Source organism: Athene noctua, chromosome 13 (assembly GCF_965140245.1).
Source record: "Athene noctua chromosome 13, bAthNoc1.hap1.1, whole genome shotgun sequence".
In the NCBI taxonomy this organism is placed as follows: Eukaryota; Metazoa; Chordata; class Aves; order Strigiformes; family Strigidae; genus Athene; species Athene noctua.
In genome coordinates, this window is record NC_134049.1 from 2,564,587 (window position 1) to 2,584,641 (window position 20,055).

General features: G+C 44.0%; 1 protein-coding gene across 1 annotated transcript in view; it reads left to right on the plus strand.

The window, feature by feature from the left end:
• Positions 1 to 20,055, plus strand: part of MYO5A (myosin VA) — a 101,646-nt gene that overhangs the window by 46,608 nt on the left and 34,983 nt on the right. The window contains exons 7-18 of the mRNA XM_074917357.1: positions 191 to 272; positions 1,767 to 1,874; positions 2,359 to 2,465; positions 4,981 to 5,246; positions 5,822 to 5,903; positions 8,359 to 8,499; positions 9,287 to 9,412; positions 11,570 to 11,653; positions 15,075 to 15,236; positions 17,212 to 17,309; positions 19,734 to 19,820; positions 19,919 to 20,027. Of these exons, the coding sequence (XP_074773458.1) occupies positions 191 to 272; positions 1,767 to 1,874; positions 2,359 to 2,465; positions 4,981 to 5,246; positions 5,822 to 5,903; positions 8,359 to 8,499; positions 9,287 to 9,412; positions 11,570 to 11,653; positions 15,075 to 15,236; positions 17,212 to 17,309; positions 19,734 to 19,820; positions 19,919 to 20,027 (1,452 nt within the window). The remainder of the gene's footprint in view (positions 1 to 190; positions 273 to 1,766; positions 1,875 to 2,358; positions 2,466 to 4,980; positions 5,247 to 5,821; positions 5,904 to 8,358; positions 8,500 to 9,286; positions 9,413 to 11,569; positions 11,654 to 15,074; positions 15,237 to 17,211; positions 17,310 to 19,733; positions 19,821 to 19,918; positions 20,028 to 20,055) is intronic.

Genomic DNA, 20,055 nt, shown 5'->3' on the forward strand with positions numbered 1-20,055 from the left:
TGTTGAAAATGGATTGAATTAACCAAGAAGGAAATGATAGATGCTGATTTATCTTTCCTTTTTCCATGCAGCTTCTATGCTTTTAATGTAAGGCTAAAGAAAGCATTAAACATAGTAATTCTTTTCTACTTATGGATGTTTCTGGCACTTGTTAAGTTGTGAAAAATAATCAATTCCTTTCTTTTTAAAGGCAGAAGAGGAGAGAAATTATCACATCTTTTACCAACTTTGTGCCTCTGCAGCATTACCTGAGTTTAAAACTCTGCGATTAGGTATGAAATTCACATTCATTGTGTTGTGCAATTGCAGGTACAAAGCAGCTCTTCTGAGCTTTTTGAGCTAAAACCAAAAGAAGAATTGCTGTCTTTTAAATTCTAAGCTTCTAAACCTTGAAATACTAAAATGTATTGAAAATAACTAAAATGGCAGGTCTCAGACTTTGTGTTTTTTAGATAAAACTAAAGTAACAGATTTGTTTATTCAGCGTACTCTAATACACTGCAGCTGTAATCTCTAGGATTTAACATGTCCTGGATTACAGAGTATCTTTCCAGTGGCAAGGGTGGAATTCTCTTCTTCTGGTCCTTTTAAACCTTTTTTTCATGGCTCCAGCTACTAGAGAATTTTACATTTTTGCTATAAGCACCTGAAAAGCTTATTTTGCATCTGCATACCTTCTCTTGGACTGTTACCAATTACTTTACCATCTCTAATAACCTGGTGAGAACAAAACTGATAAGTGAAATTTTTCATTTTTCAAATGAAAATGGTGGTAAAGGAAAGGGTTTTTTTTAACAGGAACTGGTACTTTGTAAATGAAAGGCATGATGATGATGACCTTGGGACAGGCGATCACCTCATAATTTTTAAAATTCAGTATAAATTTCAGTGCTGCTTTCAGATTATAAAAAGTTAGCTTCATAGTGGGAAAACTGCACAGCCTGTCAGTGACGATTTCTGAAATACTGTTCTGGTTTTAAAGTGTTTCTCTGCTCTTCTGCCCTATCCTGGCACATTTAAGATTCACATCTGCTGACACAGGAAAGAAAGGAACTGATGTAATTTTGACTAAAAAAGCCATTTGGCAGACTTCTCTTTCAGCATTCTTGAAACTTTAGCAGATCAGAAGAGGAGTCTGTAAGTGCAGCTGGAAGCACGGCCACTGAAACTGTAGGAATTTACACAGTACCCAGGAGAGCTATTGCTCTCCCCGTGAAGCCCAGTGCTGTCCACAGAGTAGTGTGAAGCTATCAGTTCTCCAACCAGGACTTCTCAGCCAGAACGAATCACGGATACTCATAAGACTAAACCAGACCATAAATCAGAAACATGAAAATGGGCAACATAGAATTTTTTTAATATCCTGATGCAATAATAGCATAATAATCTCTGCCCCATAATTTCAAAGTGCTGCTGTCAACTCTACACCTCCCACTTGGGTGGTTGGCTCAGACTTGGAGAATAATTGCTTCCAAAGTGATTATTCCACGGGTGTGGAAGTCTGAACCAAGGTTAGGTAGAGAATAGGCTTGAGGACCTGTTGTAGGAATACAGCAGGTAGCTTCAGAGTACTTAACTTGTACTGTTAAATCTTGAAAAAATTCTTCTCCAGAATAAGTGGGTTCTATGAGCCGGAAGGCAAAAATACACTGACATGTTTCAAATCATGGGTTCTGCCAAGAGCAACTTAATCATTACATGGCTTCACAGATGTGCTCTGAATTTCTGCATCAGTGTGTGTAAAAGATGTGTTTTTTCTCTTACAGGGAATGCAAATTACTTTCACTATACGAAGCAAGGTGGAAGCCCTGTGATTGATGGTGTGGATGATGCTAAGGAAATGGTAAACACCAGGCAGGCCTGCACTTTGCTAGGTAATTTGTAAAGCACAGTCATATCCCAAATCTGGTCTACTAGCAAGTGTTTTCTACATTGTGTGTATTTTCTTCATACGCTGCTGCGTTTAAAAACCAGGAGAGTTTGATAAACTTTGGGACTGAGATACTTCCACTGCACTAAGAAGACAAGTTGCAGTGTAATCACAGATCTAGTGTAGGAAGAGCAGGCATGATGTGAACACAAATGGTGGATTCCCTTGCTGTAGCATCTACAGCGTTGAAGGTCACTGACAAAGCACTTTGAAACAGCAAATTAAATAGTTCATTTGAATGGATTTTTTTTTCTTTTTTTTTTTTGCATCTGGTTGTAAAATATCTTTAATAGAAGTGTAGCAAGCAGTACTGTCAAATGCCAAAGTCTCTGAAAAAAATGCACAGTGCCCACCATTTTTCTCTTCCTAATACAATTTGGTTCTTTATTTCTCTCTCCATTAAAAGCGTTTTATTCATAATTTTTCAGGGATTAGTGATTCCTACCAGATGGGAATTTTTCGAATCCTTGCTGGTATCCTTCACTTGGGCAACGTGGAGTTTGCTTCTCGGGATTCTGACAGCTGCGCTATTCCTGTGAGTAGAAGATGAGCTGAAGGGTGTGGGTTCTACTCTGACACTTCTGCCTTCTGCTTGTTTGCAGGGACCTCTTCTGAAAAAGAGTAGCAATATAAAAACACAAGCAGTATGTTTGTTTCTAATTTGTTAACGTTTTCGCAGTTCTTTTTGCAGATGGATTCAACTCTTCTCAGTTCAGAGGCTTTAGACAGTACTCTCTGTATTATAACAGTGACTGCCTTGATTTCGTTTCAAAACTGTAACTGATCTGTCCTAGAAAAGTCTCCCAGGCAGGCTAGCTTTGAAGTCCCGGGCAGGTGTCTAGATTTTTATATTCCTACATTAATACATTCCCTGCCCACAGTAAATGCTTGGCAGGATGAGTTTTTTAATGTTAAATGCCAAAATGGCCTAAATAATTGCAAAGCAAATGCTTTGCAGAATCCTCTGGGCTGTCCAGACCTGAGCATAGGTGGTACAGATATGATGCATGTGACTCGTCTAAGTGTTGTGGTTTTATCAGTCCTTTTTACCTTTGTGGAGGTCAGCAGTGAGGACTGCATAGTCTGATCTGAAAAAAATTTCCTCATTCAGTGAGGACCAAGACTTCTCAGTGAAGTCCATATTCTGGAGACAAGAAATAACAAAGATCTGGTTTGTCACTCTTCCTTGGATCCACGAGTGACCAGTTCCTCCTTTTGCCTTTCCTTGAATGTCTACTGCTGGACTACACAGCCTTCATCTTTCTCTCTCTTCAAATAGTAGAAACAGTCGCAGGGTTTGGGTTTTTTTCTCATTTTGCTGTCAGTTGCTTTCTCAAGGATCTGCAGTCGCAGTTTCTGGAGCTGAGACAACAGGTCTTCATCAGGCCACAGATGATGAGTGTGCCTGTGCACCATGTGTCTGTGGGATCTAATGGATAGCTGCTGTGAAACCACAGCAATAGTCTGGCTCCTTGGTGTGTCTTAAAAAGGTTTTCACTACAAAGAAAGTGTCATTTAATGATCACATGTAGAAAGCTGATGAGCCCCAGGACATGATGAGCTAGCCTGTGTTGTAATGGGTATCTCCAGTGCAGGAATCCCACTGAATGAGCTAGAACAAAGGGCAGGTTCCTGTGCAATCCTATCCCGACATGGTAAACACCTACCAGGTGGGGGTGAATGTCTGCTCAGTGGCATCTGCTACCTGAGCTGTGCTGTTCTCTGGCAACAGCCATGTGATTATAGAGCTCTGTCACCGTGCAGACTGGTCTGCCTGGGGAGCACTGGCGTGGTGATGCAGTGGTGGTGCTTCAGGGAGCTCAGTGAAGGGCTCTGCACGGTGCTGTGAATGAATGGGTTGGTTTGATGTCAGCTTGAGTAATCCTAATGTGACACTCTTTTGTGCAGTGTTCATTATTATTATTATTATTATTATTATTTTATTATTGTCTTCTGAGCCAAAGTGGTATGGCTAAACTGAAAGGAGACATGCTCAGTTAACTGAGTTTTGGAGGTGTAACAGCACTGCCACGGAGGCTGTGTGCTATAAGGACTGGAAGAAGCCCCAGAGAAGTCAGAAGGATGTGGAAACAGAAAGATGAAGTTGATGTAGCCTGAAGCTACTGGGCATGTAGTAACAGTCCCCTGTAATCTGTCCTTGTCAAGACACTGCTTGTCAGCATGCTGTTGAGCCACCAGGTGCAAAGTGGATGTGATGAGGAAGTAGTGTTGGGGAGTTCCTTAGGAGGAAAGACCTGTCTGTCCTCCTTGATTCCAGCTATCGGTTTGCTTGTTAGTCACAAGATGTAGTAACTTAACTCATCGAGTGGTGAAAGCACTGCATGGATTTTTGTGCAGGATTCTCACTTACCCATCTCAGTGTGGAAGCCTTGCTGGTTGATTTTACCTGGTTAAACAAAGGTCATTTTTTTCACTTGTACGGTCCAGTTTGAGAGTTAGAGAAGGTCATTTGTGTGTTCCAGTCTCTTAACGTTTGTTTCCAGAATTCACTGAGAAAATACTGAGACCAGAGCACTAAAGCCCTTCCACACTTCTCCCTGTTCTTGGCTTGGCCTGCAGTGCCCACTGCCCATCACGCCCTGAGCTGTGGAGAGCACTGCTCAGGAGCTGCAGTCCGTTCTGCCCCTAGCACACAGCTGATGCCCTGTCCTCTGCCTTTCTCCAGCTTCTTCACTCAAACTGAGACAGTTAGTTATAAGAATTCAAAATACCATTGAGTATTTTGTCCATCCCTGTGAAGCTAGGTGATTCCTTTTTGCAAAGGTTGCAGGTTCCCTGTGTGGGGCTTTTTAGTGAACACAAGTATAGCAAAATACCTTTGGGAAAACTGTCATTCACTAATTTACTTCAGCAATGTGGTAAGTGAATAGGGAACTTGTTAGGTTTTGAAGGAGTAGGAACTGAGGAAGCTGTTGTTGCTGCTTATTGTTGAATCACTGCAGGCAGGCAGTTCTTCTGATTGCACGATTGCAGTGATTGTGTGCTGTTGGTAATACTGTGTCAAGACCTAACAAGATTGGATTTTTCAGCCCAAGCATGAACCCCTAACCATCTTCTGTGACCTCATGGGTGTGGAGTATGAAGAGATGGCACACTGGCTCTGCCATAGGAAGCTTGCAACTGCCACCGAAACCTACATCAAGCCAATTTCTAAACTTCATGCCATCAATGCCAGAGATGCACTTGCCAAACATATCTATGCTAATCTCTTTAACTGGATTGTAGATCATGTGAACAAAGCCCTTCACGCTACTGTAAAACAACATTCTTTCATTGGAGTGTTGGACATCTACGGGTGAGTCTTTTTGTCAGAAATATGTTACCTCTTACATAACTATCTTACTGCAAAGTGTCTTTGTCTTTATCGTGTAACACTGCGTGAATTACACAAAAAACCCCAAACCCTTAGCAGCTGCTTATTCCATCTGAAAGCAGTAGGTGTTCAATTTTGACATGCTGTCCCAGATCTTTGTCTTGAGTTTCAGGTTTGAGATTTATAGTGGGATTTCAGAATTTTGCTGTTGGTAGTTCCTTTATGTATTGCATTGGGGAAGGTTACAAGGGAATTGTCATCTCATGGTTCCTTCAGGGTGGCATTTCTAGAGAGGACAGAGATAACTGACGTGCTCTCCAGTCTCTTCCCTGTGTTCCTCCTCCCTGCCTAAAGAGGGAGCATCACTGAATCGCTCATGTACTGCGATTTGCCATTTCCCTGTGTACTTCGTTGCTTGGTTGTGGTTGTTTGTGCTGAGAGTAATGCAATGAATTTGGCTGGAGGGAGGGAATTTAAAATTATGGGGTCATTTAATCTGGGGTGTTTTTTGGTTTTTTTTCACTGCACTAGTAATTTTGAGTATCTGCATATTTTAGATTTGAGACATTCGAAATCAACAGCTTTGAACAGTTCTGTATCAACTATGCCAACGAAAAACTGCAGCAGCAGTTCAATATGGTAAGTAGGAAATGACTGGCATTTCCTCTTCCCTTTCCCCTCACCCAAGTCCATTCTGCTAATTGGGTCCCCAGTGGTTACAGTGAATTCCTTCACTCTATTAACCAGCTGTCCTGGCCGTGGGCTTTGGGGGATGGGGAGAGAACGACTATCTCCTCGAAATAGATTTTATGACTAACTGCTGCTCTGGGACTATTTGAAATTCTGATCACAGTAACAATTATAAAGGCAGAAGCAGTGCTTGGCAATTAAGACTCCAAGATTGCCTGTCAATGAGAGCACCATGTGGATGAAGTTGGAGTTAGCAGTGTCTCTGTAACCCCCAAAGAGAGCCTGTGCATGGGCAGCAGAGATCAGGGCTTCGCTGCTGGAAACCTGCCACCCGCGCTTCCTCTCCTGGAGTTATTTTCTGAGGGTTTTCAGCCTCATCCTAAAGTTGATGACTGACGTGTGGCAAGAGGCGCCTCTTCCCCCTCCTCCAGAGAGATCACGATTCTCTCTCTCTCCTCAGCCTTAGTGACGTTTGTAATTATATATCTTACCTGCATAATGATGAGGCAAGTTATTTATGCCAGGTCTGTTGCTAGGCTCTGCTGCAGTATGGGAATAGCTTTGAACTCTTTACGAGTGTGCCTCCACGGCAGTGTGTGCTCACAGGATCCCTGCACCCTGGTTCACCCCAGCAGCAGGGATGCCTGGTGGGGAGCCAGCCGGGTGCTGGAGCAGAGGCTGGGCTTTCCAGCCCCGCGTGCCCTCTCTGGGCTGGTGCTGCCACGGCGGGGATGTCCTAAGTGGGATGTCGTAACTGCTAAGTGCAAGGTTTCTTGGAGTTTTCTCAGCTCTACAGAACAAATCTAGTCACTCTAAGAGTTGTAAGGGTTTGCTTCTTTGCTTTTTTACTTTTCCCTCTTGTGCTGTTGTTGTAAGCACTCGTCTCACAAAGGACAGGGCGAGGGGGCTTTTGATGCTCCACCAAGCTACCAAACCCACTGCTGGTGGACACAGACCCGTTGGGCTGCTGTGCAGGTACACGGGGTGGAAGTGCTTTAAATTAAAGCCCCGTGCCTGGTGGCAGGCAGCAACTCTTCCCGTGGCTGAGGGCAGGCTGCTCGGGGAGTGCCCAGCCAGCCTGGCCTCCCTGGCCACCCTTCCCCTGCCTGCCCACCCGCAGCCCATGAGGCAAATTAGGTCTGAAGACATTTATCACCGTGTAATTGCCAATTCCTTTACAGTGAGGAAATGGTTTTACGTTTTCTTTCAGGACTTAGGTGGGATATGAGTCGCCAATAAAACGCTCCCGTTGGCTTTCCTGTCAGGAGTGACCTCGGCGTGTGAGGCGGGCGTTAGCGGCAGCGTGGGAAGGAAGGGCTCCCGCGGGCGCTCTCAGGGAGCGCTGCTGGGGGAGGATGGCGTGGAGCTCATAAATAAAAGGGGTAAAGCGCCTTGTCAGGAGAGTTTTCTGCTGTCTAGCAGATGTGTGCCCCAGAGCTGTGAGGCATTTGTGGGCTTGTGTGCTGAGCTGGGGCCGGCTCCCCAGATACAGGTGTCTGCAGCACCCCCGGCCCCTGCCCACACCACTGCCCTGCTCTGAGTTGGGTTCTGCCTGCCAGAGCAGTTAGTGTGCATTAAAATTTAAATGAGACATAAACCATCATTTGAAATAACTGGAGTCAGCAGTCTTTTTGTTTTTAAAAAGACTGCTTGTGCTATTAAGATCACGGTTTGCCTGTTTAATATCTTATTATCATTTATTTTCTTGAAGTTCTAGTTCATCTCCTTTGCACATTTCATTAAAGGTGTGCAGGTTTTTTGCGATAATATTTTAAAATAAATATACAACTACATTGTTATTGATCTTCGTACCAGATAAATCTTCCGCAAAGTTTTGCTTAAAGGATTTCTTGTGCTAATACTCCTAGAGTCATTCTTGCAGGTTTTTGAAGAGTAAATTGTAATGCAGTGCGTCATCTGAGAAAAAAATCAGCAGCCATTTAAGAGAAAATGGAGCTCTGTTCTTTTACAAGGAAACACGAAAGTATTTATAGTGAAATTTTACTTGAAATAGAGCCATGTTCATAACTTCAAAATCATAAATGCATGGCACATCCCACTTTATAAGTTGCTATTCCCGCATTTGAGGATTTTTCTGGGTTTTGTGTTTTTGTTACAAGAGAAAAGAGCTTACAGTAATGGCGGAACAATATAGTAAAAAAATAGGAAAAAACAGACCTTATTTGCACAGCATATGGATGAGTGCTTTAATTTATTCTGTTGTTTTTAGGCCAGGGGAAAAGGTTAATTTATTTTTCACACACTTACTCGTAAAGGGTTTATTCAGTGGAACTAGTGTGTCACTTGACAGCCTGGATTAATGTGCCGAGATGAATTCAAGTGAGAGTTCAATATATTTATTCTGCATTTGATTTCAGAAAAGTGTTTTCTTTTTGCCCTGTAGCATGTCTTTAAGCTGGAACAAGAAGAATATATGAAGGAACAAATACCATGGACCTTGATTGATTTCTATGACAATCAGCCTTGCATCAACCTCATAGAGGCCAAAATGGGAATTCTGGATCTGTTGGATGAGGAGTGCAAGGTGTGTGTTCAGTGGCTTTCATAGAGAAAGAGGTCATCAGCCGTCCTGCTTCTGGGGTCTCACAGGGAAAAGTCATCTGCATGCAGCCATTGTTTTGACACTGATGATGAAAGGATTTGGAGAATGCACAAACAGAATTGGCAATGACAGAAGGACAAAAAATGGTTTTAGTCACGCCTCTTTTCCCTCCTCTCCATCATGTATCTGTTTCTGAGTCTCTGATCAACCTTTGTTTTGACTCTGGCAACTTTCTCTTTCCTGAGCATAGCGAGTGCAGTCTTTGGTCCTGTCAGATTTCTCCAAATTGCTTCTCGCTTGGTGTCTCACCTTTTGTCTTTTATCTCAGTTTAATTTATGCCAAGCCGTGTACAGGGGATGGCGTGTGGTGTCTGCTTCAATGGAAACCCAGCTTGGGGTTCTTGTGTATCGCAAAGCATCACAAGCAATCTCTAATGGTGGTGGATGAGTTCTGACCTGCTGAGATGCTGCTCAGCCAGATAACGTACCTCTTGGATTCCTGCCTTCAGGTGTGTGACACTGGAAGTGTTATTAGCATCGTATGTGTCACAGAGCAGCTGTGCCTGCTGCCGGGCTGCACCCAGTCCGGAGTGGTAGAAAGGCAAGTGCATAGCTCAGTACTGGCTTCCTTGCTTATGGCAGTGCTGGAAATCTGAGGAGTTGGAGCTTGAAAGTAAACCATGGAGTGTTGTTCCCTGTCGTTCTAGCTTCTTTTGCTACTGAAAAGTTTTCAAGACTTTTTAAAATGGTTGTGTGTTCTCTTCTGTAGATGCCAAAAGGCTCGGATGACACTTGGGCCCAAAAACTATACAATACTCATTTGAATAAATGTGCCCTCTTTGAAAAACCACGTTTGTCAAATAAGGCTTTTATCATCAAGCACTTTGCTGACAAGGTAAGGACTTTCTCTCCAGTACCTCTTCCTGTGTCTGCTTGTTGCTCGAGCGTGTGTGTGGGAGGGGACCCTGGGGCGGGCGGCTGTCGCAGGCAGCAGCTGAGTAGCAGCATCCCTGCCTCGACTCAGCTTCTTGCAAAATGTGTGCCTGTGTGTACACCCAGTCAGGAGAAGAAAGTTGACCTGGCAGCTGTGCAGAGCCAGGAGCACAAACAAGAGCTCCTGACTCCTGTCACATGCTGTAACCACTAACCGTCCTTTTTCACAACATGACAGCTTAGTGTATTTGCAGTTCACAGCATAATTGTATCAGTTCCAGTTATGCCACAGAAATACACAAAATAGAAAATCGTATCTCTCGCCGTAGCTTTACCTAAAGAGCAACAACAAAACAATGTTGGTTTTGCTGCCATCTGAACGTGCAAGCAGGAAGGAGACTAACACACCCTTCTTATCAGTGTGTACTGCTCCCAGCCTCGCCTCTGCTGGCCAGCGAACAGCTATTTCTGGGAAGCTGGATGAGGGATATCTCGTTGGAGATGAGGGATATCTCGTTGGAGATGAGGGATATCTCAGTGGAGCATGCGTTGCTCAGCTCCCACAGTGCATCGTCAACCTGAGCAACTCTTCAGGTTAAAATAAAGTAAAAAAAATTAAAATCCTGTTTAAGATAGTTGTCCTGTTAAAGAAGCTGCTTCGAAATATTGTTGGCTTTGTTGAAAAAAGTTTGGAGAAGCTCTGGTATTCTTATCAGGAGGTCTGTACGTGCTGACATGGGGGGTTAGAAGCCTTTATTTGCCTCCACTTGATTTCTCCCAGGTCCCTGAATTTATGCGTAGAAGAGGGGTCCTGTTCGTGTTACCTTCATGGAGGCAGCAAGAACATCTCTGTAACTATTTAGATTCATGAGTTCTGTTTTATTTGGCGGGTGAGAGAACACGAAGGATTTAGTGAATATTTTATATACTGTTCATTAGGCTAAACTTTTGGTATTTGAAAACAAGGCTTTTCTATGCCTGGTCTGAGCAGTGAGGGCCAAGGAAAGCTAGAAGTAGCTCCAAGCAGGTATTGGCAAAGCTCTAAGCTCTGATGCCCTGCCTGTGCTAAGCATTATATGCTTTCCTTATGTGAACACATACAGACATCTCGAAGGAAAAACTAAAGCTGTAGCTGGCAGGTTAGTAACCTCTGTGCCTTGGCGTTGTCTTCTCTGGGAGAAGGCAGAGATTCTGCTGCCCTCCCGTGGCATTGTCTCCCGCAGTAAGAACATTAATGGCACCTGAGGTAATGTTCAGAGGGGGCTTTCAGCTTGAGGAGATCCTCTGCCACCTTACCCCCTAGGAATTTTTTGAAATGTTTTGCAGCCTGGGGTGCAGTGTCCTTGTGTAAGCACGGATAGATGGCTGCACTGAGAGAGGGGCTGCCGATGGCTTCAGGCTGTTTGCTCTGAAGGAACAAAAGTGCTGTAAGGGTCTGCTCTTCTGTTTTATAGTCTGCGCTCCCACTGGTACAAGATCGAGTTCTAAGGTATAGACTTTTAACAGTAGTTTTTGTTCAGCCTTGAATTAGGACAGTAAACTAAATACTAGGTTTTTATCTGATGCACGGGAGTGGCTCTTTGGTCCAGGAGACTCCACGGCCCTGTGATAGAGGATTGTTATGTCTTGTCACAATGTTCAGACTTTTTACTGCTTCTGGTAAAAATAGTCTGAGTACAAACGAGGCATTTTCATAGTAAGCTGCAGGCAGATCTACTTACTGCCTCTCAGCTGATGAGATGAGGTGAGATACTTTGTTCTCAGATGAATTTCACACAATTTTGCAGCCCTGATAACTTCAGTGAAGGAGATGCTCAACATACATTTGATTCTTCACCTTTATTGTAACCATTCAATCCTGCTGTCTTACCACAGGCATCTCAGCAGTGAAATATATGTGCTGTAATACAGTAACAGTGTTCATCTCTATGTTTTAATGGTTCACATTTTACTGGAAAAGCACTCTCTTTGAGGAAAATATATAATAAAAATGCACTTGGGAGCTGATATTTTCAACATCCACAAGAATTATCTGTTTTAAATGTTGGTGAATTCTATGCAAAACATTCTTATTAAAGACTTTTAATACTTATTTTTTTGGTAAAATTATGGTTTTCAGGTGGAATATCAATGTGAAGGCTTTTTGGAAAAGAATAAAGACACAGTTTATGAAGAACAAATTAAGGTCCTAAAATCAAGTAAGGTTAGTATAAGGATTTTTTTTTTTTCTTCTGCAGTTGTGAATCCTTGAATCAAGGGTCATGTAAAATTTCTTATAAGCCTAGGAAGTATTTCTCCCTTGGTATCAGGTCAACTGAAATTGAACATAGTTTTTGAGTTTTTCTTGTCTGTCTGTATGAATTTAGAAAGTCCTGTAGTCTAATTTTCCTCCATGTAAGATCAGTGTTAGCCACTGATTTCACTCCTTGGGGTTTTTTTGGGAGGGGGTTGTTTGTTTTGTTTTTTGTTGTTTTTTTTTTACTTTTCACAAAATTTTGCTCTATTTCCTGTAAAGGCATCAAGGAATTCTAATATACTGTAGTAGTATAAGAAGGCTTAACAGTTAAGCCCTGAATTTTGTAATCTGAAAACAGAAGCTCCTTGTTTATGGCCTGACAATTGAGCAAAAAATTTCTGGAGGAGAGACAAGTTCTGTTCCAGAAACAAAATGAGAGAGGAATGAAATTTATAGACCCTAAGGACACAAACCAGAATTTATGGAGTTTTGCCTTCATGATATCTATGAAAGAAAGATAACATCTGAATTGAAAATTACTCCATGAAGGAATATTATAGAACAGGCCTTCAGTGGCACCGTCTGCTTTTTTTAATGGCAAAAATGGTAGTTGTGGTCTTCTGAAATGTGAAGGCAATTAACTTGACATTGCACTGTGATGGCTGTTGGGAATTGGCTAGCTCTAATGGCCCAGGAAGCTGGGTATCAAGGACAGGCTATTTAAAATTATACTATTCTATCAGGAAAACCAACATTTTTCTCTTCTGTTTCTATTCTGAGGAGATGTATGAAGCTAAATGATTAAAACCTGTAGTATAATGAAAAACCACAGCAGACTTTCAGTGTTGACGTGGTTTGAGTGAAGTGAGTTCCTGGGCGTGTGGGAGGCGGGTGGCAGGGACCAGCTGCCTGTCGCTGGGGCTGTGCTGTGGCACAGCAGGGAGCTCTGCAGGACTGCTCCGAGGTGAGGAAGGGGAACACAGCTGCCCTAAGAACATGACAACAGGTCAGGCAAGCTCAGTAGGTTGAGTCAACTCCGTCTAAACACTAAGAAACAACATGGTTTTCCCCAGTGGTAAATTTTACCAAAACCAGTGTTTTAAAAAAAAATCAGCTGTGAAGCAAATACATTTTCAAAAGAAGAATGTTCCATTTTTATTTTTCAGCAGGCCCTCTTTATTAGTAGTTGTAGTGGGATTGCATTTCTGATTTTTTGTTGTTGTTGTTGTCTCTGTTTTCTGGGTTTGCTGTGCACATTCAACAGAAGGTAATTCTAAATTGAATGCATCATCTGCCATCCTGCCCGTGCCCACTCTCACATACAGCTCGAATGCTGCACTGCTCTCCAAAGTGCATGACACACACTGCTCTTGGCAGGCACTTTAGTGTTTAGCTATTTATTTTGGCCTTCCCTATAAATCCACCCACAGGACCTCTTTGAACTAGTTCAGTTTCCTTGCATGTATCATGAAAGCAATACAAGTCCTCAGCTTTTATGCTTGCTACTGGCATGTTGTTAAAATCTTCTGTTGTGGCTCTGTATTGAAAGAAATGATCTGTAAGATTGTTAGCAGCATGTCTGTTAAGTTGTCTGAAAAAAAAAAATTACAAGGAAAAAAAAAAATAAAATGCTTGCTTGCTTGTTTTCTACCACCTGAATTATCTGCCCTTTGATCAGTGTTTTCCATCTCTTTGAACACTCCAAGTGTTCTGCGAAACAAAGAAAATTGATAAGGTACTAAAACCCAAAAGAAAACATGAATGCCCTCACAGTGTGGATCATTGCAGCAGTGCTCTCCTGTCGTTGGCCGGGGCTGCAGAAGGCCAGACATTGCTCCTTTCTTCTGCATGCAGCAACGGAGGCAGTGTCTGTGGAAGTGGCACCTTTGAAATGCGTTTGCCCATTTTTACAGGCGGATTTTCCCAGGATTGGAAAAAGGGAATGAGTCTTAGGTACTGATAGCTTAGAAGAGCTCATCCATCTGCAATCGAAAGACTGGGCACCCCCTTCCCACCCCCGCTCCTGCTGTGTGAGAGCATCAGGAGTTTCAGACAAAGCAGATTGCCTTCAAATAAGTTTCTGTACAGGATGCAAAGCCTTGGCTCCGTAGCTCAGGTGCCTGTGCACAGCAACTCGCTCCATCTGACCGCGGGCAGCCGAAGCAGGTGGTGGTGGCCCAGTCACCCTGAACTCTTTGTTGAGTCATGGAAGGAGACGGGGTAAACCACCCCCTGGAAATGTCATTCTTCCACCAGCGAGAGGTAACCTAAGGTGATTCTGCTCCTAATCCTGCTAAGATGTGATACTCCTTTTTTAGTTGAGGAATTTAGGATCCCTTTGCAGCATTTGTCGTCATTATATGATGCTGGAGTGCTGTGCTGGATGCTACTTTGCCTTCTGCTAGTCCATCTGGCACAACCACAGAGCACAAGTACCATTTTGTTGCGCCGCATGTTTCATTGGATATTGTGCATGTTCACCAAGTTTTATAAGGCAAAACCAATTTTTTTATTTTTTAGGTTGTACTTAGCCCAAGCACTTTCTAGTACTGAAAATTGAATGCTCCTATCTCTTGGGAGAAAATGCACAGATGCTAGATAAAAGATTATTCATTGACAGGTAGTGAAGTTCAGACTTTCTTACTCTTATAATGCTTCTGAAGTGCTATAGCTGTCAGTAGAAAGACCTGGTGGTTTTATTTTTAGTTACAAGTTACTTCAAAGCAGCTATTATACATGGGTGTATTTTGTAGCCATTAGAGAAAGGAAACCAGAAGCCCTGTCTGATATTTGGAAGGATGTTTCAGGTTTTTCCTCCACTCCCACTGGCCTGAGAGTACATCTTCAGTCAGACAAATTTGGCTAATGTTTGGTTTGGTTTTTTTTTAGTTGATGATTCCTCTTTTAAGTTGATTGTTTCGATTTAGAGTGATAAAGCAGGAATATTCTTTGTTGTCTGCTGGGTTATTCAGTGTCCTAGATATTTTTCAACCACAGAGGAGTCTGATGCACCACTGGAATATGAGAGGACCCTGTTGTTTCCTTCTTAGATCAAAGCAGCCGTATATAATTGCAAGTGGTACTTATGAAAGTGCTGTCAGTACCTAACAGTTTCACATGGAAGCTATTGCTGGCCTTACGAAAAAAAAATCAGAATTTTATCTTCAGAAGGAGACTCACTGATCAAACCCACAAAATTTTCAGTATTAAATCATGGCCCGCTCTCTGTACTACGAGCTTGAATGCTTTTTTGCTTTTGCCCCTGTGTGGAGTTCAACAAAAAACCCAGTGCTTACACACAGCCTGGATTCTAACTACCTTAAGCACAAATGGGTGCAATCACTTGCTGGATTCTTACCCTCTGTATATTTTTCTGCTGTTAAACCAGTTTAAGCTGCTACCAGAGTTATTCCAGGATGAGGAGAAGGTCCTCAGCCCCACATCGGCAACCCCTTCAGGGCGCGTGCCTTTGTCTCGAACAGCTGTAAAACCGGCCAAGGCCAGGCCAGGTCAAGCAAGCAAGGAGCATAAGAAAACTGTGGGACATCAGGTGAGTTTGAAGATGCAGCTCTATTAAATAAATTCACCGTCTGCCTCCCTCTGTCTCATAGGTCTTAGGGTATGCTGGTGCTTCTTGGGATCCCTTATGATTTTGAGACAGGTGCAGCTGATTCTGACTTACAGTTTGGAGCAAATATCCCCTAATTACTAATACATTTGGGCCACAGTTTCAGGGAGTTCCGTTCTTATTGTGGCGCCAAAACTCATGTTTTTCAAAATAGATTTAACATGCTGGATGCTGAGAGACTTTGAAAATCTTGTACTGGGTCTTTTTGATCATGGGCCACACTGTCTGACTCAAAAGTCAGAGTTCAGTCCCCAAGAAAACTTGGTTCCAGTTATCAATGTGCTAAACATAAAATATCCATGGGTATGTGCCAGAATTAAATTAAAAGTGTGCAGATCGGTATGGCTGGAGAGCTCACTTCTTTGTTACTTTCTGCTCAACAGGTTTAAGAGGTGTTTTCTCAAGATGGTTATGTCCCCAGTCAGTGCTTCATATATGGCAGATTGTCCCTCGGACTATACATAGGAGCCAGGGGGAACTTTTCTGACAGTTTGGTACTCAGTTTTTCTCTACTTGCCAGCCTGTACCACTTTGCTAGTGAGTAGTAGCATTCTTTTGCCTGGGGCTTCCAGGAGATCCGTGTGGATAACTTTTAGTGTTACTGTAGGACAGCCTGGAATATAAATCAGGTCTCAGAGAGAATAAGTTCTTTGTATCAGAGTCCCCTGCCAGTTCTCGAGGACTGAAGCAGCCACATCTCTTGGGTGCTCAGAGTTCTGGTAAAATCACCAAAAATGCCTGGGCTTTGTCCATGGCTTTGGATGATTGTCGATCCCCTAACAAGGATGTTAGCACAGTGGCTGTGCAGGCATGAGTTAGTCACACTGCTAAGTGAAAATCAGGGGATTCAGGGAACGTTTGATTTGGATAGTCATAATTTCTCTATAACCTTCCCCAGGCAAGCTATGTCAAGCTGTGGGTAGGAATAGGAATGGTTATTTATGCTGCTGTACAGATTGCAAATCTGCTTGGCATGTGTTCGTGGTACAGGCTGCAAATTCCAACCTTCTGCAATTCGTGCAAGAGAACCCCTGCCCAGTTATCTTTTTAATTTGAACTTCATTTCTGATTTTGGAAACAGACAATATCCTGAGGCTGGTAGAGGCCTTACAGTTTTGTTGTCAGACTGAAACTACAGGTTGAATTTATAAATTTTAAAAAAAGCTGATACAAAGGTGATTTTTTGATCATATTCTGTGTAGAAATAGAGGTTGGCTTAGAATCATGAGTTCAGCAGAAAGGGGGAAATCCATACCAATACGTTTAAAACATCTAAGACGTGTTTTCATAGTTTTCTTTATCTGTTATGTATTCTGTGGTTAGAAGGATACACTGCAGTGTGTTAGGTATTTGTGGTCCTGATACTTCTTTAAAAGTAAAGCTCCTAAAACTCAGATATTAGACTTTCAAAGTTATCTTCAGTAGGTCTGACATTGGGATCAGATACTTTTTTTTTTTTACCACCCTTGATTTTAAATTTGATTTCAAATTCATTTTAAATGAATTTACTATTTAGTAATATGCCATGAGCTTTAGTCACAAAGAGATGGATAAGACAAGGATAAGGGTAGATGAAGGGTAGATGAGGCAGTCAGAAGCTGAAAACAACTCAGTCTATCCCTTTTTTTTTTTTTTTTTTACTTTATCACATGCAGATATGGAACCTTTACTCCTGTAAGGCCTAACACTTAGAATTCTCACTGTAACAAAATTCACCCAAAGGTGGTATCTGAAACTAAAATCTATTGCCATAACAAAACCAAGCTGGTGTTTATTACCAAAATCATTATTACAAATAAGCAAATATCCCTAGGCCCACTTCCTGAGGTTATCTCAAACATGACTGAACTTATTGAGGCTACTCCCTGATATTTTTCCCTTTTCCTTTTTCAAAAAGTTTCGAAATTCTCTTCATCTGCTGATGGAAACCCTGAACGCTACAACTCCACACTACGTGCGCTGTATTAAGCCCAACGACTTCAAGTTTCCGTTCACGTAAGCCGGTTCATGTATGGTTTGTGTAGCCTGGGCGTGGGAGGGTGTTGCCCAAGGCCTTGGAGGATCATAGAATGATAGACTGGTTTGGGTTGGCAGGGACCCTAAAGATCATCCAGTTCCACCCCCCTGCCATGGGCAGGGACACCTTCCACCAGCCCAGGTTGCCCAAAGCCCCGTCCAACCTGGCCTTGAACCCTGCCAGGGAGGGGGCAGCCACAGCTGCTCTGGGCAACCTGGGCCAGGGCCTCACCCCCCCCCCCAGGGAACAATTTCTTCCTGTGTCTAAATCTACCTTCTTTTAATTGAAACCCGTTCCCCCTCATCCTATCCCCACACCCCCTGATGCAGAGTCCCTCCCCCCGTTCCCGCAGCCCCTTTCAGCCCTGGGGGCCGCTCTAAGCTCTCCCCGGAGCCTTCTCTTCAGCTGAACCCCCCAACTCTCTCAGCCTGGCCTCACAGGGGAGGGGCTCCAGCCCCCTGAGCATCTGCGTGCCCTCCTCTGGCCCCGCTCCAGCAGGTCCGTGTCCTTCTTATGTTGGTGCCCCCAGAGCTGGACCCAGCCCTGCAGGGGGGTCTCACAAGAGCAGAGTAGAGGGGGAGAATCCCCTCCCTCGCCCTGCTGCCCACCCTGCTCTGGGTGCAGCCCAGGATACCGTTGGCTTTCTGGGCTGCCAGTGCACATTGCTGGCTCACACTCAGTTTTCCATCCACCGACACCCCCAAGTCCTTCTCCTCGGGGCTGCTCTCAATCCACTCCTCCCCCAGCCTGTGTTTGTGCTTGGGATTGCCCCGACCCATGGGCAGGACCTTGCCCTTGGCCTTGTTGAACTCCATGAGGTTGGCACGGCCCCACCTCTCCAGCCTGTCCAGGCCCCTCTGGATGGCCCATCCCTTCCCTCCAGCGTGTCGACCCCCCCGCACAGCTTGGTGTCGTTGCCAAACTTGCTGAGGGTGCCTCGATCCCACTGCCCGTGTCCCCAACAAAGATGTCAAACAGCGCCAGTCCCAGCCCCGACCCCTGAGGACGCCACTCGTCACCGCTCTCCACGGGACATCGAGCTGCTCACCACAACTCTTTGAGCGCGACCATCCAGCCAATTCCTTCTCCACCGAGTGCTCCATCTGTCACATCCATGTCTCTCCAGCTCAGAGACAAGGATGTTGTGTGGGACAGTGTCAGATGTTTTGCACAAGTCCAGGTAGATGATGGCAGTTGCTCTTCCCTTACCCACCAACGCTGTAACCCCATTGTAGGACCACCAGATTGGTCAGGCACAGTCTGTCCTCAGTGAAGCCATGTTGGCTGTCACCAACCACCTCCTTATTTTTCATGTGCCCTGGTGTAGTTCCCATGATCTTGCTGGGCACAGAGGTGAGACTGACTGGCCTGTAGTTCCCTGGGTATTCTTTTTTTCCCTTTTTAAAAATGAGGGTTATGTTTCCCCTTTTCCAGTCAGTGGGAACTTCCCTGGACTGCCACAGCTTCTCAAATAGGATGGACAGTGGCTTAGACACTTCATCTGCCAGTTCCCTCAGGAGCCCTGGATGTATCTCATCAGGTCCCATGGACTTGTGCACCTTTGGGTTCCTTACATTTGTTCAGACCTGATCTTCTCCTACAGTGGGTGGTTCTTCTTTCTCCCAGTCTCCACATTTGACTTCTGCATCTTGGGCGGTGTGGCTGGAGCACTTGCCAGTGAAGACCGAGGGAAAAAAGTCATTGAGTACCTCAGCCTTCTCCGTATCCTGGGTACCTAGGTCTGGCATTTCTTTCTGGAGAGGGCCCACATTTTCTTTAGTCTTCCTTTTATCACCGACCTTCTGCTGAAACTTGCTCACTCAGGAGTGTCTCCTTCTGCTTGTTATGGATTCACTCTGTGTGTGTGCATGTACTTACAGCAGGAGATGAAAAGAGGGAGAAATCCTGATGCTTTTTTTTGTTTGTTTACGGGAGTATATGAGGAAAAATAACAGCGTTTTAGTTGACAGCTGTTTTAAATGAGGCTGGCAGTCCTTGAATTCATTTGACATTTGCTGGAATTTGCTTTTTCAGATTCCAGTGTCTCTCAATGTCGTAGTCTTTTTTTTTTTTTTTTTTCCATATATGAACTTGCTTAGAGCTTTTCTCAAAAAAGCTCTAAAATCCAGGCACAAAAAGACCCATGGCTGTTGGGCAGGCCAGGGGGAAGCAGGAAAGGACAAGGGGTGTGCAGCAGCTGGCAGGCTTGGGCAATTCCCCTGTCAGGCTGCCCTCTGTTATTGCTGAGTTGCAGAAGCACTAGCAGGACGTGTTAATCACCCATCACATCCCACCCCTGCTCCCCCTCTGTGCCACTCCTGTCCTGGGGGTGCACAGGGTCAGAGACACCCTGTAGTGCAAAACTAGCCCCACATCCACAGGTTCTTTTTATTCCTACATAGATTCGATGAGAAGCGGGCAGTGCAGCAGCTGAGAGCTTGTGGTGTACTGGAGACCATCCGAATCAGTGCAGCTGGCTTCCCCTCCAGGTGTGTTTACCTCTGTCTGGATTGCTTTCAGCTGCAGTTCTTCTTTTTAAGAGAATTATTGATTGTTGGGACTGACACTGTCTCTGTTTTTGGGACAGGTGGACCTACCAAGAGTTCTTCAGCCGTTACCGTGTCCTGATGAAGCAGAGAGATGTCCTTAGTGACCGAAAGCAGACATGTAAAAATGTCCTGGAGAAGCTGATCCTGGTACTAGACTTAGTGCTGAGAGCATTTG